The sequence below is a fragment of the Apodemus sylvaticus genome, chromosome 5 (assembly GCF_947179515.1).
Source record: "Apodemus sylvaticus chromosome 5, mApoSyl1.1, whole genome shotgun sequence".
NCBI lineage: Eukaryota > Metazoa > Chordata > Mammalia > Rodentia > Muridae > Apodemus > Apodemus sylvaticus.
In genome coordinates this window covers 139,287,118-139,305,136 of record NC_067476.1, presented here as the reverse complement: position 1 = coordinate 139,305,136, position 18,019 = coordinate 139,287,118, and the positions used below count along the sequence as shown (strand labels likewise).

At 48.4% G+C, this 18,019-nt stretch overlaps 1 protein-coding gene across 1 annotated transcript; it reads left to right on the top strand.

The window, feature by feature from the left end:
* Positions 1 to 3,708: 3,708 nt before the first annotated feature.
* Sun5 (Sad1 and UNC84 domain containing 5) lies at positions 3,709 to 17,353 on the top strand. The gene is made up of 13 exons (XM_052181719.1): positions 3,709 to 3,782; positions 5,241 to 5,296; positions 5,454 to 5,528; positions 6,293 to 6,359; positions 7,036 to 7,097; positions 7,660 to 7,709; positions 8,710 to 8,744; positions 9,309 to 9,417; positions 13,222 to 13,300; positions 14,038 to 14,153; positions 15,596 to 15,763; positions 16,163 to 16,249; positions 17,210 to 17,353. The coding sequence occupies exons 1-13, from the start codon at positions 3,709 to 3,711 to the stop codon at positions 17,351 to 17,353; spliced, it is 1,122 nt and encodes a 373-aa protein (XP_052037679.1).
* The last annotated feature ends 666 nt before the right edge of the window (positions 17,354 to 18,019 follow it).

Here is an 18,019-nt window from a genome sequence, read left to right as displayed (position 1 = left end):
AGTTACCTGCAAGTGCAGAAAGGACTCAGCCTTAGTACCCTACAGTCCAGTTATCTAGAGTCAAGGGTCCAGCCCACTCACCCAGACAAGGCTCATGTTCAGCCATCTAGAACTTACTGGGGAGAACCCATGGCAACTCCCATCTCTGTGCCAATCTAGCCAAATGAAGAATGGCCTGAGAGTGGCCTAGCTCCCCCGAGACCGGACCAGCCTAATGGTAGTGTGTACCCAGCTCTGGGAGGGAGGGGGTGTCTCATCCCCATTGCAGGAATGTGGAGCCTGGGCTCCAATGGGCTAGCTGAAACCCATCAATAAGGAGCTTGCCCGTGTTCCCTGCAAAGCCAGGGACAGGCGGAGCCTGTCGCAAGGGAGTCGCTGCAGATGGTGTCCCCTTGGACCGGAGGGAGAAGGAGCGACTCAGCTCATTCCTACCTCGGAGGTTCTGAAGACAGTGGATGCTCAGCCTTGAGCTGCTCAGCCTAGAGGGCAAGTGCGCGGCTGCCTTATGAGGCTCCCCCACTGCAGCCTGCAGACCATGAAGCAGGAGCCAGGGAGCGGCCAGTTTGCTTGTGGTTGCAAGTGTTTTCCCAGCAAACATGGCCTTGTCAAGTGTCTTCATTCCCCTGTGGGATGCGTCGGCCACGTACGCAAGCACAGCTGCCAACAGCTGAGAGACCCTGGAACTGGGCCGTTTCCACTCAACTATCTGTAGCTCTCTGGAAGGAGAACTCTTCGCCCGGCAGAGTTCTCTCACCATATCATCCAGGCCCAGGTGCGAGGGGTGCCCAAGGGCAGGAGGATATAGCCTTGCATCTCCAAGCTCTTCCAGAAACATAACTCTTTAAGTCAGGGCAGGAGGTTACATGAGTCCTGATCCCCAACTCTGAGCCCTGATATTGGTCACACACTGAGCCTTCACTCAAAAGGGAGCGTAAGACAGTGTGACTGACCCAGGGCTATCCAAACTCACATGTGTTGCAGTGGGAGTAGCCCATCCTGTGTGAGAGGAAAGATGGCACTATGTGAGCATGAGGCTGAAAATGCACCATTATATATGCACACACATAAGGTCATGGGGACTGGTGTCAGAGGGGAAATGTGTGTCTGAGAGTGTGTAGGTGGCATGGCATGGTGACAACTTGATTAATGATGTCACTGCATGGGCGCAGGGGTGAAGACTTCTGTGGACAGCTGTGTTGGACTATTGAGTGAAAGGGACTGTGAGTCTAGGATGGCGATTTGAGGTGCCTGAGTTCAATGGACTGCTTTCTGGGGTAGAGGTATCATGTACATGAACACACATGTGTATACACATATACACAAGAGACAAGGCCTGGATGCAGGAAGCTCCCTTCTGTCTCACTGATTCACCTGGGACACAGACACAAGTGACCTGGGAGATGTTCTCCTACTCTAGAGCCCCATATGACTCCTGCTGACCACACCAGCACAAATACAAGGCTCGGAGCCCAGACCAACCTGGGGCTGGTACCAGAGAGGTCTGGTACCTATGGATCTAATGGGCCGCAGACACCCCAGGTGTTTCTGGAATAGCCCTGCCTCTGTGCCAATGCCCCTGACCCCGATCTCAGAGGCAGAAAGAGTGGGGCATCCGAGGTTGCTGATGCCCACGCTCAGCATCAATTTGCCCACCATTGCCCAAGACCAGGACCTTTTGCACACTCGTCACACAGTGAAGAGACATACAAATATTGACCAGTGCCACTCTCAGTGTTTGCTTTCGACATGAATACTTCCTCTTCTTCAATGCTTCCAGCACCAGGGACACTTGGGTAACATCCAGGTGAAACAAAGGAAGCGTCTTCACCAGCACCTTCTCCAGAACCTGAAGCTTCCAAGCAGCAACGGCAAGCCCTATTGGCCAAGCACCTCCCATATACAAGGCACTCTGCCGACAGCCCCAAGAGGGGAGTCTCCTGATCAACCTCATGCCCTGAGCTGGGACATATTGAATGCTAAATACCATTGAGTAAATGAACTATTAGAAAGCCTTGTAAGAAATCGTAATAGGATTTGAGTTTCCCCTTCACTGAGCCTTCTCAGGGAGCTGCAATGACAAATCATCACACACTTAGAAACCCAAAGATCTATCATCTTTCCTCTTCCTTTTTAAATATAGGGTCTCATTCTAACACAGGCTAGCCTCCAATTTGCTCTGTAGACAGGGATGACCTTGAACTTCTGGTTATCCTCCCTCCACACCTAACAAGCTCTGGGAGTAGAGGTACACATCTCATTTTGTTGAGCACTGGGAGGTAGAACCCAGGGCTTTAGGGACACCCAGCAAGTAGCCCATTAACTGAACTATGCAGCTCTGAAGGTCAGAAGTTTAAACAAGTCTTACTAGGAGAGAGTCGGATGTCGGCAAAGCTGTCATCCTATGCTAAGGCTTCAGGACAGGGCTGTTTCTTGGTCTTCTGGCTCCTAGCCCCTCCTCCATCTCCAACCAGCAGGACTGGAATGTGAGTTTCTTGTTCTGACATGTCACCTATGAGGACCTTGGGGTGCCCCTGAGCCTGCTGGGTAATGGAGGCTACTCTCCCCATCTCAGGGTCATCTGACCAGCTGTTCCATCCGCTAGCTCCAGCTTCCCCTACACCATGCAACTTAACAGATCCATATGGTCAGGTCATAGTGAGCAGGCCACTTATGGGGACCTGGGATGCCATCTCCCATGGGTTCTTAGCGGGCAATTCTGAGTCATGACCATCAGGGAGTAAAAGTGAATTATCAACTTCACAACTGTAAAGATTAGGCTGTTTTCAGGCAAGAATAAATAAGGGAGAAGTGGGGTGGGGATGGAATCTAACCAGACATTTCCACTTATGGTGCTTTCTTTTTCCCTAGTAAAAAGGTGGGACTTTATTAAAGCAGCATAAAGAATGTTATTTTATGTGATGCATACACCAGCCAGTGAGTTCAGCACTAGGCAATCTATTCGCATGCAGTCTGAGAAAGCAGTAATCCCAGGAAGGTTGAGGCAGCAAAGAGTCTTAGAAGCAAGGAGAGGGGCTTGGTTGTGGGCACCTCCATTCTCACCCAGCCTCTGCCCTGACATGGCCCTCCCTGGCTTATAGCCTCAACCTTCCCACACTCCAAATGGAAAGTAAGACACAATGGCATCCTGTGAGGGGAGGTTGTGGTGCTTTGAAAACCTCGGCCCAGGGAACGGCACTATTAGGAGGTATGCACTTGTCAGAGTAGGTGTGGCCTTGTTGGAGGAAGCGGGCCACCATGGGGGTGAACTTTAAGACCCTCCTCCTAGCCACATGGGAGTCACTCTTCTCCTGTGTGTCTTTGGATGAAGATGTAGAACTCTCAGCTCCTCCTGCACCATGCATGCCTGGATGCTGCCATGTTCCTGCCTTGATGACAATGGACTTAACCTTTGATCCTGTAAGCCAGCCCCAATTAAATGTTGTCCTTATCAGAGTTGCCTTGGTCATGGTATTACTTTATAGCAATGGAACCCTAACTAAAACAAAGGTTCAGGAGACAGGTTACAGACATGGGGTTTATCCAAGTGCTCTATGAGGTCACAGAGCTGACAGTTCCACCTGACCCGGTAAATTCCATGTCACTTTCCAGGGAATACTCACTCAATGGTGGTGGCAGTGGCAGCCACTTCCTCCTCATTGACTTCCATAGACCTCCATCCTCATCCTCGGCCCTTACAAAAGAAAATCAATGCCCCGGACAAGGAACACTGGGGTCTTGTGTGCCCTACCTGAAGACTCAGCCCACAGTGCCAGGCCTAGGAGGTGAGGCCAGCTCCTGCCTTTCCCCAGCTCATTTAGAGTTCCTTGGGGGAATGCGGGCCTTGTCAACTGTCCTTACAGAAGTAGCTGCTGAGAACAGAGAGGAGCAAAGTAGCTTTCTCTAGGTCTCCTGGGCAATGGCAGAGGGCAAAGCAATCATTTTAGCATGTATTTACTGTGTCCCTACTGTGTGCTGCAGCCTGCACAGTGAGCAGGGAGTGTGGGATTGCACCAGCCCCACCTGCTCACGGCCCTGCCGTACCTCAGGCTTATGTTGGGAACAAGGAAGCAAGTATCTGTACCCTCTCTTTCCAGAGCCATCCAGTTGTAGGCAACAGGGATTCTCATTGAAATGATAACTTTTTCCAAAAACAGACCATGGGGAAAGGAAGAATTTCTTTAAAACCTGGGCATTTTAGTTCATCCTTTTGTATGGTCGTCTCCTCCCTAGTTTTTAAGTGGGTGTATGGTTGTTTTGTCAGGTGCAGTGTGGTAACATGGTACATATGATACATGTGTGATGGTGAGGTCAGGGTAAGGAGCAGGTCTTTGTGTTGGGAAGTTACAAACGCCTCTATTCTTGTTATTTTGGGGTGCGCTGATCACCCTGACATGCCACATAGGCCTCAGGAATGCATGAATATTATATTTGGGGAAGGTCAGTACTATGTTAGCACAGCCGGGCACCATGTGAGACTTCTATCACTATAACAAAGCACCTGTGACAATCAGCTTACAAAGAAAAAAGGTTTGGAAGTTCTAGGCCATAATCAAGAACCTAGTGTTTGTTTGTTTGTTTGTTTGTTTGGTTGGTTGGTTTGGGTTTTGTGACAACATGACATGGCAAAAGTATGGAGAGAGCAGTCACTTCATGAGCCAAGAAGCAAAGAGAGAAAAGGGGAAAAGTCTGGCAACCCACAGTCCCTTTCCAGGATATGTACTCAATGGCCTAAAGACCTCCTACTAGGCCTCTCATCTTAAAGACTTACTTACCTCCAGAAACCACCACACTGGAAACCAATTCTTTAACCCAGCTGGAGACATTTAGTATCCAAAATACAATAGCTAGATGTATGATTTCTTAGTAAAAACATGCATAGAGAGTCAAATTTAAAAATATTTAGGGATTGTTATCTTACAAAATGAAGATGGTTCTATCTCCCTAACCAAGAGGAGCCAAGAGAGTTCTCTGGTGTTTCCCCAATCCCAGGCTCCCGCTACACTGTGCTCTTCCTTCTTGTCAACAGGCTGACCTCAGGTGTAGTGTCATGGAGAACCATGCCTAGGGAGGAGGAGAGTAGGCATGGCCTCCTACGGGCCTCATTTTGGTCAAGAAAAAAAAATTTTTTGAGATCAGCCAGATCTCATTTGTCCCTGGTTCACAGCTTCTCAGTCTGGAATGTGGTGGCACCACAGTTCTTGTGCGATGTAAAATATGATTGTGAATCTTGTCGTCCTCAGGAGTGCCCAAAGAAGCTGTATCAGCAGAATGGCAGAGGCAGCCCCAGCAGACATGAGTGAGCAAGGACAGAGTCCTGGGACTTCACTGGTACCTGGTGTGAGAAGCTGGGGGTGGGGGCAGCAAAGATCCACATGCCAAGCCCGGGAATGCCAGGTCTCTGCAGGCCCATGTCCTGAGGCTGGCAGGGACCTTATAATCTGTGTTCTCTGCAGATGACCCTCTCCTGCTGCCTCTCCAAATGAACGCCCCAGGCCTCAGCCTAGCCCAGTTCGTACTGGGCTATATGTGTATGTATCTATGGAATAACTGGCTTGGCCACCAGGGTACAGGGGATGGGTAGCAGCTTCAAACCAGGCTTTTCTAGAACTCAGGCTGCCCTGGATGGCAGTGTATTCAAGGAGCTACAGGCTTCCCCACCCAATCTAAGTAGGGCCTCCTTAGAGGGGGAAATCTTGCTGATGTAAGAGGAACACAGTCCCCAGAACCTTCCTCACCTCGACTCCATTACCCACCCCTCTGTGCATCCATCATCCTTCCATTACCCACCCATCTATGCATTCATCATCCATCCACTACCCACCCATCCATCTGTCATCCATCCATTCATCCATCCCCTATCCACTCAACCACTGGGACACTCACCACTTCTCCCATATTTTCATCTATCACTATAGACAATCAACCCTCTGTCCACCCATCAGTTCTCTGGCTCTCCATTTTACCCTGAGCCCCACTTCCTAACTTAAACCATGCTGCACTCCAGAGATGAGCCCTACAAGAACACGGCCCTCTCTAGGCTCCCAGTGTCCAGGGATGACATTAACACACACCATCTTGTGTGCTACCTAGTGTGCCTAAGTGCCATCTTCAAGAGAGGCTTACTCATAGGGCATGAACTTCTGGCAGTTTACATGAGCTGAACCAGGGGCTATCCTGGGCTCAACCACCAAACTGAGAGAGTCAGGGTAGCCCCAGGCCCAGGACAGACAGTGAGTGTTCGCCATGGGACCCGGATGAGAGTACAACACCCCTGCCCCCGTCTCCTCTTCAGCTTGGCTCACCTACCTAGCCTGCTTCCTGAGGACTCAGGCCCATCAAGTTTTCCTAAACACCTGCAGGTAAGCAGGGGGGGGGGGGCATGGGGATGGTGACAGTGCCTTTGTTAATTGTTCTCTCCCTACTAGTCAGACCAGATGAGCCATCCTCAATCTGGCTTTTGTCACATTGCCCATCCCAGACTCGCTGTGGCTCTCCATTTCTCAACTCTCCAGCATGAACCTTAGCCCACCATTATCTTCCTAGACACTCTCATTCTGCTTCCTTCTGTGGACCTATGGGGCCTGCAAGTCTAGGGTTCTCAGTCCCCGAACACCACTACCCAGGTTCCCACGTGATTCCTTTGCCAGTGTTCTTCCTGTCCAGAATGGCTTCGCCCCATATCCGCTTGTCTCCCTGAGCTTGCTTTGTCTACCTAAATCCCTCTTCTGAGATGTCCACTCATTCCCCTAGTTAAACTTTACATCTTAAATAGCTCCTTCATGGCTCCTCTGGGAGCGTTGCCTCCCTCCACCACCACCATGGGCTTCCAGCCAGGCTAAGATTGCAAGGAGAGAGAGGTAGGTGAGTCTGGAGGGCCTAGAAGGAGGGGGCACTAGAGCTGCTCCCTAAAGGACAAGTTCTAAAAGGACGGAACCTGGAAGAGACGAGGCACAAACAGATGGAACCGTGGAGCAAGCACAGGGGAAGCTGTCAGATGATGCCGCTGGCCCTGACCGTGGCCATCCCTCTTCTCAGGTGCAAGATGCTCTGCCAGAAACTCATCGAAAAGATGGGCCTCCTGATCCTCTGTGTTTTTGGTGAGTCTCCAGGGCCCTGCCTGGGTGGAGGTGTCCCCAGGCTTGGGCCCAGCGTGGGAGAGGGGGCCCCGGGCTCTAGCACAGTCATGACTCTGTCACACATGCTGCCAGTTACTCCACCTGTCTTGCAAAGGCTTCCCTGCAGCTTAAGAGAAATGAACATTTAGTTGCAGGGGCCAAGAAATGCTTTGAAAACTTTATAAAATTAAAACAACAAATATGTTTTAAGGGCTTTTAAATAATAAACTCAAGCCAGCCTAGAGCTCATAAAAATGCAGATACGATCCACCCTGCCTTCTCTTACCCACTAGGCAGCCAGGCTGAAATACGAGGTGAAAGGAGGTGTGTGTCATTTAGCTTGTGTGACACACATATCACAAAGGACATCATTTGAGCATGATGCGGATATTACGTTGTTTCTATCTTACAGTCGAGGACACTGAGCTATGCAGAGATTAACTTCTCCCAAAATTACTCAAGCCTAACCTAGATGCCTCAATTCCTGAACCCAAGCTTTCAACCTTTGAGTTAAGTGGGTCATTCTTATTCTCGTGACCCACAGGCTTCTGGATGTTTTCCATGCACTTACCATCAAAAATGGAAGTCTGGCAGGTGAGTGTAAGGACCCAAGGCTGACTGACCTCCCCAAACCAATCAATATCCCCTCTGCAGTTTCTCTTACTCTTACCAAATCTGGATGATGGTTCGTTCTTGACTCATCCCAGATCCAAATAGCTACGGTTGCCACTCTAGCCACCATGAACCCCTCTCTCCTGCACATGTGGCTCTCAGGGACTGCACACAGTCATCTATCCACCATCAGATGGCTTCCCTATCTGTCACTCAGTCCATTTCCCCTTCTCTAGACCCCCCACCTAAAATAAGGCTGTAAGGAACCACACTGCTACCTCTACTCTCTCTGCTTTAGTGAGTCTCAACAGGCTGTTTTCTGATGAAAAAGAAAGAGAAAACAAGTAGCCAGAGCTCCTGATGGAGAAAGTCACAGAGAACTACAGAGACTGAGGGTCTGAGGGAACAGTCTCTACTGTGTTCTCTCTCTCTCTCTCTCTCTCTCTCTCTCTCTCTCTCTCTCTCTCTCTCTCTCTCTCTCTCTCTGTAATTCTTTGAGGTCTATCTGAAAGATCACAACCTCCACACATTCCAAAGGAGGTCACATTTTCCTCACTCCTCTGTTGTCTGTAACCATGAGCATCTCCCAACTGTACTGGCAACCCCTAAAGAAAGCAGACAGGGTTGGTTGATACAAGCAACAGCCATGTCCGTGCTAAGCACAGGGAGCTGCCATTATCAGTTTTTGGAAGTTACCAGATAGGAGTGTGTGAATAGAGGAAGAATGGATAGGGGGATGGATGGATGGATGGATGGATGGATGGATGGATGGATGGATGGATAAGGAGTGGGGAAAGCTTCAAATTTGGGTAGCTGGTGAGTGGATGGATGAGAGAGTAAAAATGAAGGTGGATGAGAGAGTAAAAATGAAGGTGGATGAAAGGATGGATTTACCACTATGATAGAGCACAGAGATGAGGCTCTCACCAGGCTCAGATAGACCACCTGACAAAGACCCCTCCTTCCTTCAATACTCCATCAGGATGACAGCATAAATGGTCCACTGCAGAGCCTGAGGTAAGAGAAAACTAATTAGTCCTATGTTCCTCTAAAACGCTCAGCTATAGTTGGAATCTGGGGTTTCTCCTTAGACAACAATACAGGGAAAACATTCAGACCAGCTTGGACTTAAATCCTAACTTCTGTGAATTGTATGTGACTGAACTTAAGCAAGACACCCCTTTTTTCTGGACCTTTGACTCATTTGTAAGATGAGGCATAGCTTTCTTGTTGTTCTGGGTATATAGAATTTTTTTTAAAGGTGAAACATCCTAAATAGTTCCTGGCTCACAATCAGTGCTCAGTAAATGGTTTCTGGGAAGAAATGATAACTAACAAGCTGTTACCTGGACAGTGTTCTTGCAAAAATTACTCATGAATGTTTTGGAAGGATTGAGCTGCACTTAAAAATATTCCAATCAAAAAGAAGAAAGGGAGCAATGTTTTAGTAATAAGAAGCTGAGATTTGTGAGTGGTAGACCCAGGAGAGTGGAAGGTTTTAAAGGTTGTTCTTTGAAAGCTTACTCTCAAAAAGGTACCAACATCATAAAACAGTCAGTTCTTGTTTACCTCCTTGATAAGGATGTACCAGGAGAAGGTACGACATCACACAGGGGAAATCCAGGACCTAAGAGGCAGCATGAACCAGCTCATTGCCAAACTCCAGGAGATGGAAGCCATGTCTGATGAGGTAAGTTGCTGCCATTAGGCCCTTTACCACCCAATGTCTCTGTTGATTCCCTGTTTTTTATACCCCAAGTTATCTGCTTCCTTGGTTTCATCCCTCATTTTGATCGAGTGTACCTTCTCCCCATGAATAAATTCCTGCAAAAGAGTAAAAGAGAGTTACATATGTGTGTGTGTGTGTGTTTGTGTGTGTCTGTGTGTGTGTGTCTGTGTGTGTGACAGAGACTTGTGTGTTTTTAAATACCCTTATTCTATCCTTTTACCTAATTGATAGTTGTGTTGGGTATAGAACTTTAGAAAAGAAAATTTCTTCTGAAAATTCTGAAGGAAGTCCATCATTATATTCTACTGTTACTGTTGCTATTGAAAATTGCACCATTCTTAACCTTCACCATTTGGGTCTAATCTGTTTGGGTTTTGGCCTTATTTTTATTCTAGAAATATCTGTAATTTTTTTGTGTCTGTTCAGTATAACCTGCCTAGGAGGTTTTACTTTTATTGAATATGTTCATTGGTATTTTTCAATAACTTCTTTAAAATCTTAGCTTTTATGTCTTAAAATATTTTTTCTTATTCATAAATTCTTTTCTCTCTTGTATTCTGATTGTATCTGTGCTAGACTGTTAGAGTAGCTTCCAAATGCTTCCCACATGATTCACTTGTGGTAATTTCCATTCTTTTTTTCTATTATCTGAGTTTTGAAAGTTTCTTCTTAACTTTTTTGAGATGCATTTGTAATAGTATTCTGTAAATAAAATCAACCATTCATCTTATATATTGAATATGAATTCTAAATATATAGTATATAGATTTTTAAATATATACTATATATTATCTATTTAGAATTCATATTCAATAGATCTTCACTTCATAGATTTAATTCTACCATCAACTCATCATTTGTCTGTTTTCTGCCTTTTCCTTTAAGATATTAAAACATAGTTTTTTTTAAGTATTTGTCATATCTTCAATATATGAATTATCTATGGTATTCTGTTTCTGTTTTTCTTTTTCTCATTTGGTATCTTGCTACTTAATGTCTAGTAATTTTAAGTGTTTTCTCAACATGATATAAAAGAACTCTGTTTACCTCACACAATTGCAATTATCAGTCAGGAAATTCCCTTTGCTTTGTAGGAGAGATGAAGCAAAAGTATCACTTCTTTCTTGGTAGGTATTAAGCTGGTTTAGGTAAACCTAGATTGAACTATTTTATAAGATTTATTTAGAAGTTTCCATCTTATTTGGATTCATACCCATTCATCTTCAAAAACTTACCAAAAATCTTAATGGAGAGTCCTAACAACACATTTGAGGGCTTCTAAGACTTGAACTTTATCTTCTAGTCCCACATGGATATAAAATCCCTGAACATGGTGATATTTTTCTTACCAGAGCATTTCTGTCTTCCTAGACTCTCTGATGCTGATCAACCTTCAGTCTTTCACCTTCATATATCAGCCTGGGGATTCTGACTCCACCATACATTCCCTAGTTTCCAAGACCCTCCTTTAAAATCAGGGTGGAAACCTCTGTGATTCTGTAACTCTTGCATTCTGCGTATTTACAAATCAACATCATACGGATAGTGCTTGGTTCTGCTGCTAGCTCCAGAAGAAGCCAAGCCTCCTTGGACCATGGCTATTGTGGCCTCTGAATGCTTAAGTGGCTGGACATATAAAAACCAATCCTGGATAAACACTTTTTTATGCAATCCTTTGTGATCAGGGTATCCAGAGGCACTTTCTTCTTAAGGATAAATCTTTAAAATAAATTCATTCTTTCATACCCCTGTACCTGTTGTGGTGAGGTCTAGCCAGTTAAGGTATCCTTAGGACACCATTCCTATTATCCTGATGGCAGGTACTGTATTTTTTTTAATGGTGATAATCTATTTAAGATCCAGCGCTACTCTTTCCCACAACTTTAAGTGTGCTCTTTTTCTGCACAAATTAAATATTTCTGCTCTGTTCTCTGTTCCCAATTCTTTCTGCAAGCCTAGCTAAAAAGCAGCCAGCAATAACTATGCCATTGCTTAAATACTGAACTTTCTTAGAACTTTCTCTAAATAGATAAACTATCCCATCACAGTTAAACTCAACCTTCCATCAAATGGAAGTTCCATCGAGTAAACTGTGGGGGAAACAGACACATTCTTTACCAGAAGGCAACAAGAATGTCCTTGGCCCAAATCCTGATAGAGTCTTTGTCCCATCTGAACGCTCAGAAGTCTGGCCAGATTCTTGTCTTCAATATTACTAAGCTCCACTTCTGCTGTAAGCCTTATAGCATTCTAGGGTTTCTCTGGTCCATATTGCCAAATTCTTTCAAATTCCTCCCACAAACCAATTTCAAAGGCTTAAGAACCATATGGTCAGGCTTAGCCACAACGACCTCATTCTTCTGGCACCAATTTCCAGTGTTTATTTTATTGTCATTGTAGACTGAATACACAATGTGACAACTTAAAAGGAGGAGAGTATTATTTTGGGCTCAGGGTTTCAGGGGACTCTACTTGCTTAGCCCAGAGTGCTTAGACAAAACACCATGCCAGTTGGTATCCATGGCAGAGGATGTTTAATTTACCTCATGGTCAACAGGAAGCAGAGCAAAGTAGCAACAGGAAGAGCCAGAGCAGAATATAGTGCCCAAGGATACACCTCAGTGACTTACTTACTCCAGTTAAACCCAACTGGTGTCACCTGCTTATGGGCCATCACATCCATCACATCATCACGTGAGCCTGTGGGGGAAGCTTCATGTTCAAACTCTCATCCCCATCACTCAGAGCACCCCCAGACGGCCTGTCATCTAACCTGACTTCTTCACATGTTGACTTTGTGAGAGAAACCCCAGAGACACAAGCAACGTTCTAAACCCTTAGGACTCAGTCACAAAGCATCTTTTCTGCCCTAGTCCAGTCTGATGGGCAGGGGTCCTTGTATAAACACACACACACACATACACACACACACACACACACACACACACACACATACACACACACACACACACATACACACACACACACACACACACCTCTGTGAGAAGGTATCAGCATCAGATTGAAAAAAAAAAAAGCTTGGGACAGGAGACCTTATTGCAGCTGTTATGGAAGCAGAACTGGCCTCCACTGCAGTTGTCTTAAAGGAATATCTAGCCATGGCTGACCAAGCACTGCCTGTACACAGAGCTTTCTTTGCAGTCTTCCTATATCCAGCCAGAAGAATGCTCAGAGGCCCAGAACCTGTAAGCTGCTGGCTCTGCTTCTCACAGCTGGGTGGGCTCCAAAACTTTATTCATATGTGCCAGGGCTATTCTTACCTTGAAAGTGGAGTGACAATTACCCAGTCACTCTGGAAAGTGATAGAGGATGACAGAGAACACAGTGGGCTGAGAACAGTTCTGCACATAGTAGGGCCTCACACAGTTCTCTAATCCCTTAAAAGAATTCCACAGTCATGGCTGCAGGGAGGATTTTTGCCCCATCTTACTGACTTGGGAGAAGTAAACTTAAAGGCACCACATTGCCCAAGTGCCACAGCGGTAAGGGTCTACCTTCTTCCAGAGGTCCTGACTGGAACCTTGCTAACTCTCCAGGACCTCTACAGGACATCTTGTACCATGAACTTGAAAGCTCACAACTGTCCCAAAGGGTAGGGGTGACTTTGTGTCTCAGGGCTTTCTTGTAGTACAGCAACTGTATCATCCTATTTGGGGCCATCCACAGCCTCTGAAGGTGGCCGAGGTGTCCAAAAACCACTTGTCATTTGCCAATGATGCATGACTGTGTTTTCTGCCTTCTCAGCAAAAAATGACCCAGAAAATAATGAAGATGATTCAAGGTGATTACATTGAAAAGCCGGACTTTGCCCTGAAGTCCATAGGTAAGTGACCTGCCTCCCTGAGTAGCCCACCACAGACCTATCTCAGAAACCCTTCATAAGACACACACACACACACACACACACACACACACACACTGATGCTGCTGCTGCTATTGTGAAGTGCAGCTTTAAAACTGACCACTGCTCCCACCTGGCTTCCTGATGCAGTTTCCCTTCACTGATGAGGTCTCGGGAGGGGGGTGAGGAGGGCAACAGGAGTCCATGGCAGTCAGAAATCAGCTTCAGGAGGAATAGAGGAGGTGGCTAGGGAAGAGGAGACCCCTTTCCTTGGGAGGCGTTTGGGTTGAGACCTAATGAGGGAGGAAGGACGACGTCCCAGCCAGGACAATGAAGGTGTAAGTTACCCATGGGACGGGGCTAAGAGCATTTTGGGATGCTTGAGGGTAGGAATGGGGCCCAACAGCAACTGGCCCAGGCTCCTCAGACCTCAATGAAATGTGAGATCAGAGGGAAGAGTGCCTCCGCAGAAACACCATTCTTCAAGCCAGCCCTCCACCTCCGTACCCTGCACGTACATGCAGTTGTTCCCAGCGTACCAGCCCAGTGTCTGGGAAAAGCCAATGCATTAGTTCCCTGGCACACAGCCTGGGCAAGCTGCTCTTACACTCCTTACTACAGTGTCCATTCCATTGCCCAGAGTGGCAACTGAGCCCCAAAGATAGCAGAAAGTCAGCCCAAGCAGGAGTGTGCCCTCAGAACAATCTCCCTCCATACAGGGGCCAGCATCGACTTCGAGCACACGTCAGCCACGTATAACCACGACAAGGCTCGCTCCTACTGGAACTGGATCAGACTGTGGAACTACGCGCAGCCCCCGGATGTGATCCTTGAGGCAGGGGCAGGGCAAGGGACAGTAGGAGATGGCCAGGAGAGGGCTAGTAACAGGAGCTGGCAGCGGAGGCAGGGCAGGGTTGAAGCTGGCAGCAAGAAAGAGGGATGGCCAAGGTCAGCTGGGGAGCGGTGGACAGGATGGTAGCTGGGGCAGAGGGTGGACAAGAATGGAGACCAGGAGCCATGCGGAGGGCTCTGGCAGGAGACGGCCATAGTAACCCCACCCAACTGTGACACTTTGGGGTCTGGGAACCCTCAGGCAACCTTAGGGTGGGGCTTGATATACTTCTTTTGCAAAGGAGGATTCCACGCCACAAGTCAGATCACTTGTGTATGCAATGCAATACTCAGTAGAGCCAACACTCAAACATTCACCCCTCTGCAGTCCTGCCTCACAGCTGGGGGAACTGAAGCCCAGAGAGGTTAACAAGCCTGCCCATGCCCCCAAAGCAACTACGAAACATTAAGTTCCCATCCTACCCATCACCTTGGGGCAGTGCCGCAGCCAAAGAGCATCTGTCTATAGGATCTATCCTCAAGGAACCCCTGGGTCCATCTACAACAGTGGCCTCCCAGGAGTGGGGAAGCCTCCTATTGGGGTGGACGTAGACAAGCAAGGTCCACTGGGCAATGAGTTGGCACTGAGGGCCTGGGACAGGACAAAGGAACAACAGAATATAGAGATCACAGGCCAGTGAGACAGGTGGTGCAGTCCAGGCAATAGAGAGGTCGAATCTGAATGGGAAACACTGGCTGCAGGCAGGTCTGAGAGAAAGCCCCTGCCAGGCTTCTGTCCCTGCAAGCGCGGCCAGCTAGCTCCAGCCTCTCATGCCGCCAGCCCTACCTGACTCCTCTGGGTTAGCGTGCTTTCCCCCAGCTAAGTGCTTTATCCCAGCCCCTGCAGGAGGCACCTCCTAGCCTGCTAGCCTAGCATCACAGCTCCAGATCAGGATGGGCATGGCATACTGTGTCTTCAAGAAACCCAGCACCTACTGGATGAATAGCTTCCCTGTGTGCTGTGGGGCCATCCTCCTCTTTCCATCCTGGGCTTCTACTTCTCGCTTTATGGGTCAGATCATGGCAGTTAACAGCAAGCCCGTTGCTGCGCCAAAGTACCAAGTTACACTTACAGCTCTGTACAATCCTAAGTCGCTCACTCCCCTGTTCTGTGCCTCAGTTTCCTCCTCTGTAAATGGAAGACACATCTAAGTCTAGGAGTCAGGGTGACAGTGAAAGCAGGTAAAGAATGTTGGGAGCAATGAATGAATGAATGAGGGAAGGAATGATGACTGAGCAGGTACTGAGCAGGGCACCTGCCTGAGCTGCTGGAGCCAAGCTCTGTGAGAGAGAATGGGCACCTCTGGGTGGCCAAGGACATGTGGGAAGCAGGGAAAGAGGGGCCCCATCCACGCAGCACAGCCTCCTCAAACCTGCTTCTTCTAGCCCAGTGTGACACCTGGGAACTGCTGGGCCTTTGCCGGTGACCGTGGCCAGGTGACCATCCGTTTGGCCCAGAAAGTCTACCTGTCCAACATTACACTGCAGCACATTCCCAAGACCATCTCGTTGTCGGGAAGCCTGGACACCGCACCAAAGGACTTCGTCATCTACGTGAGCACACGATGGCGGGGAGCCAGGCCAGGATGAAGGGACCGCCTTGGAAGGCGGAAGTGCAAACCTTGAGAGTGCCCATCCATAAAGCTGGGGGGTGTGGCTTAGTTAGGTTGGGAACTGCGGGATTGTGGCACATCCGGGACCAACATAGACAGCTATGTAGTCCAACTAAGGCTTTTCTGAGGAAAGAGAGCCCCCTGAGCTTCATTATACTGCGGCGTCCTGTGGAGTTATCTGTAGCATGGGGTCCAGAGAAGGACTGAGAAGCAGCCAGATCCTTACTGGTGACGTTAGACTCCAGCTTCCACCTCCCCGGGGACCTTGTTCCTTCCTGTCCCAGAGCCCCTCCCCCACTCCAGGAGTTTGAACGCCCTAGCCTGCTGTTTGGTCCCACAGGGCCTGGAGAGCCCGCCCAGGGAGGAAGTGTTCCTGGGAGCGTTCCAGTTTCAGCCAGAAAACATCATCCAGATGTTTCAGCTGCAGGTACCTGGGGGAGCATCTGCTGCGTATACCCCATGTGCGACTCCCCCAGTCCCCTACAGCCCCAAGAGGTGCACAGTTGTCATGGGCCTGTTTGAAAACTAAAGAGACACCGAGCAGCACCCAGTGCCCAGAGTAGCGCCCAGGGGAAGCCCTCTGGCCCCAGCTAGTCTTCCCTGATTTCCTGTCCCCCCAGGAGTCCACCTTGTCACACACATGGCAATCTCAACCTTGCCACATTTTTGGACTCCAGGCCTCAGGGTCCTTTCTGGAATTACCTAGGGGGATAAAATGTGCCCTGGATTTTGGTTTGGGTTTTATAGCAGAATTAAGGCTTGAACCTAGGCTCTCACATTTGTTTGTCAAGTGCTCTGCCACTGAGCTATATCCTTAGCCCTCTTATTTAATTTTGAGACGTAATTTTACGATGTAGCTCAGGCTGGCCCCACCAGTAGCTGGGATTATAGGCCTGAGCCACCAGGCTGGCCCTGCCTTTCTGCACTGGGCAGGGAGCTTCAGAAGCACCATCTCCACCCACGCTGGGCACAGGGAATGGAGGGGCTAAACCTCCAGAGAGGCCATGATTGCCAGGGACTGAGGACCCAGCCAGCTCCGAGAAGAGCTTTCATGTCCACAGCGATCCTGGTGAACATCTATTAGCACTCCCATCCTACAGAGGGGAAACTGAGGCCCAGAGAGGCCCACAGGCAAGGAACTGCTGAGGCTCCAAGGCTGAGGCAGCTTCCCTACAACACTGTGTCTGTGCTTTCTGGCCTCAGCACCTTCCATCCCAGCCCCCAAAGTACTGAGTTGTTGTGTGGCCTTGGGACTGTCCGTTCTCCACCCTGGGACTCCATTCTCACACCTGTGAAATGGGAGAGTTCCCTTCCCCCAAGGCCCCTCTGCTGAGCAGAGCAGAGCAGAGGCCTGTGGGGGAACTGCCACTCTCTGGCTCTGTTCCAGAACCACCCACCCAGGTGCTTTGCTGCCGTCAAGGTGAAGATCTCCAGCAACTGGGGGAACCCTCGCTTTACCTGCCTGTACCGTGTGCGTGTGCACGGCTCTGTAACCCTGCCCAAAGACTCACACCTAGAACCCCTACCCTAGAGTAAAGTATATTATTTGGTCCAAGCCAAGTCTGAATGCGCATGAACATGACCCCATGACCCCTCCCAAAGACTTGCACGTAGAACCCCGTCATAGAGTGTGAAGTATATTCTTTGGTCCCAGTCAAGTCTGAGTGTCTTTGGGCCATGATGAAGTAGAGAAGTCTGGCTTGGGATCACCACCACGGGTCATTGATTGCCTGCCAGGCACCCAGCCATCCTCATAACAGCAACCGGAACTGTCCCCTTTCTACACAGTGACCCATCAGAGTAATCAGGTGACTTACGGGAATTCACAGTTGGCGAATGGTAGTCCCAGGAACAAACCCCAAGCAGTCTAGCTCCTGCCAGACAACATCTCTCTGGATTCAAACAGACCTCTGTCCCTACCTATAGGTTACCTTCAGCAAGACCCCACCCTCATAGGGCCTCAGTCTCCAGATTTGTACAATAGGGACAGGCTGACAGCTATTTCAGCATATGAGGTGGCACATGAGAGGTCCCAACCGTGCCTACCCTGTGATGTTTCAAGATCTTACAAACTACCTGCTGTGTGCTGCTGGGTCAGATACATACCCACTCTGGACTTCATTTTTTCCAAGTACAGATATACCTACTTGGTCCTCAAAACTTCCTCTCTTGCCTGTGTATCCTCACCATGGCTATT

What these genes read in the sequence shown, in the direction of transcription:
- Sun5 (XM_052181719.1), top strand. Translation starts at nt 3,709, where the DNA reads ATGCCCCGGACAAGGAACACTGGGGTCTTGTGTGCCCTACCTGAAGAC. An exon ending in GTTTTCCTAAACACCTGCAG is followed by an intron (nt 6,360 to 7,035) that starts GTAAGCAGGGGG and finishes CCCTCTTCTCAG; the next exon opens with GTGCAAGATGCTCTGCCAGA. An exon ending in CAAAAATGGAAGTCTGGCAG is followed by an intron (nt 7,710 to 8,709) that starts GTGAGTGTAAGG and finishes ATACTCCATCAG; the next exon opens with GATGACAGCATAAATGGTCC.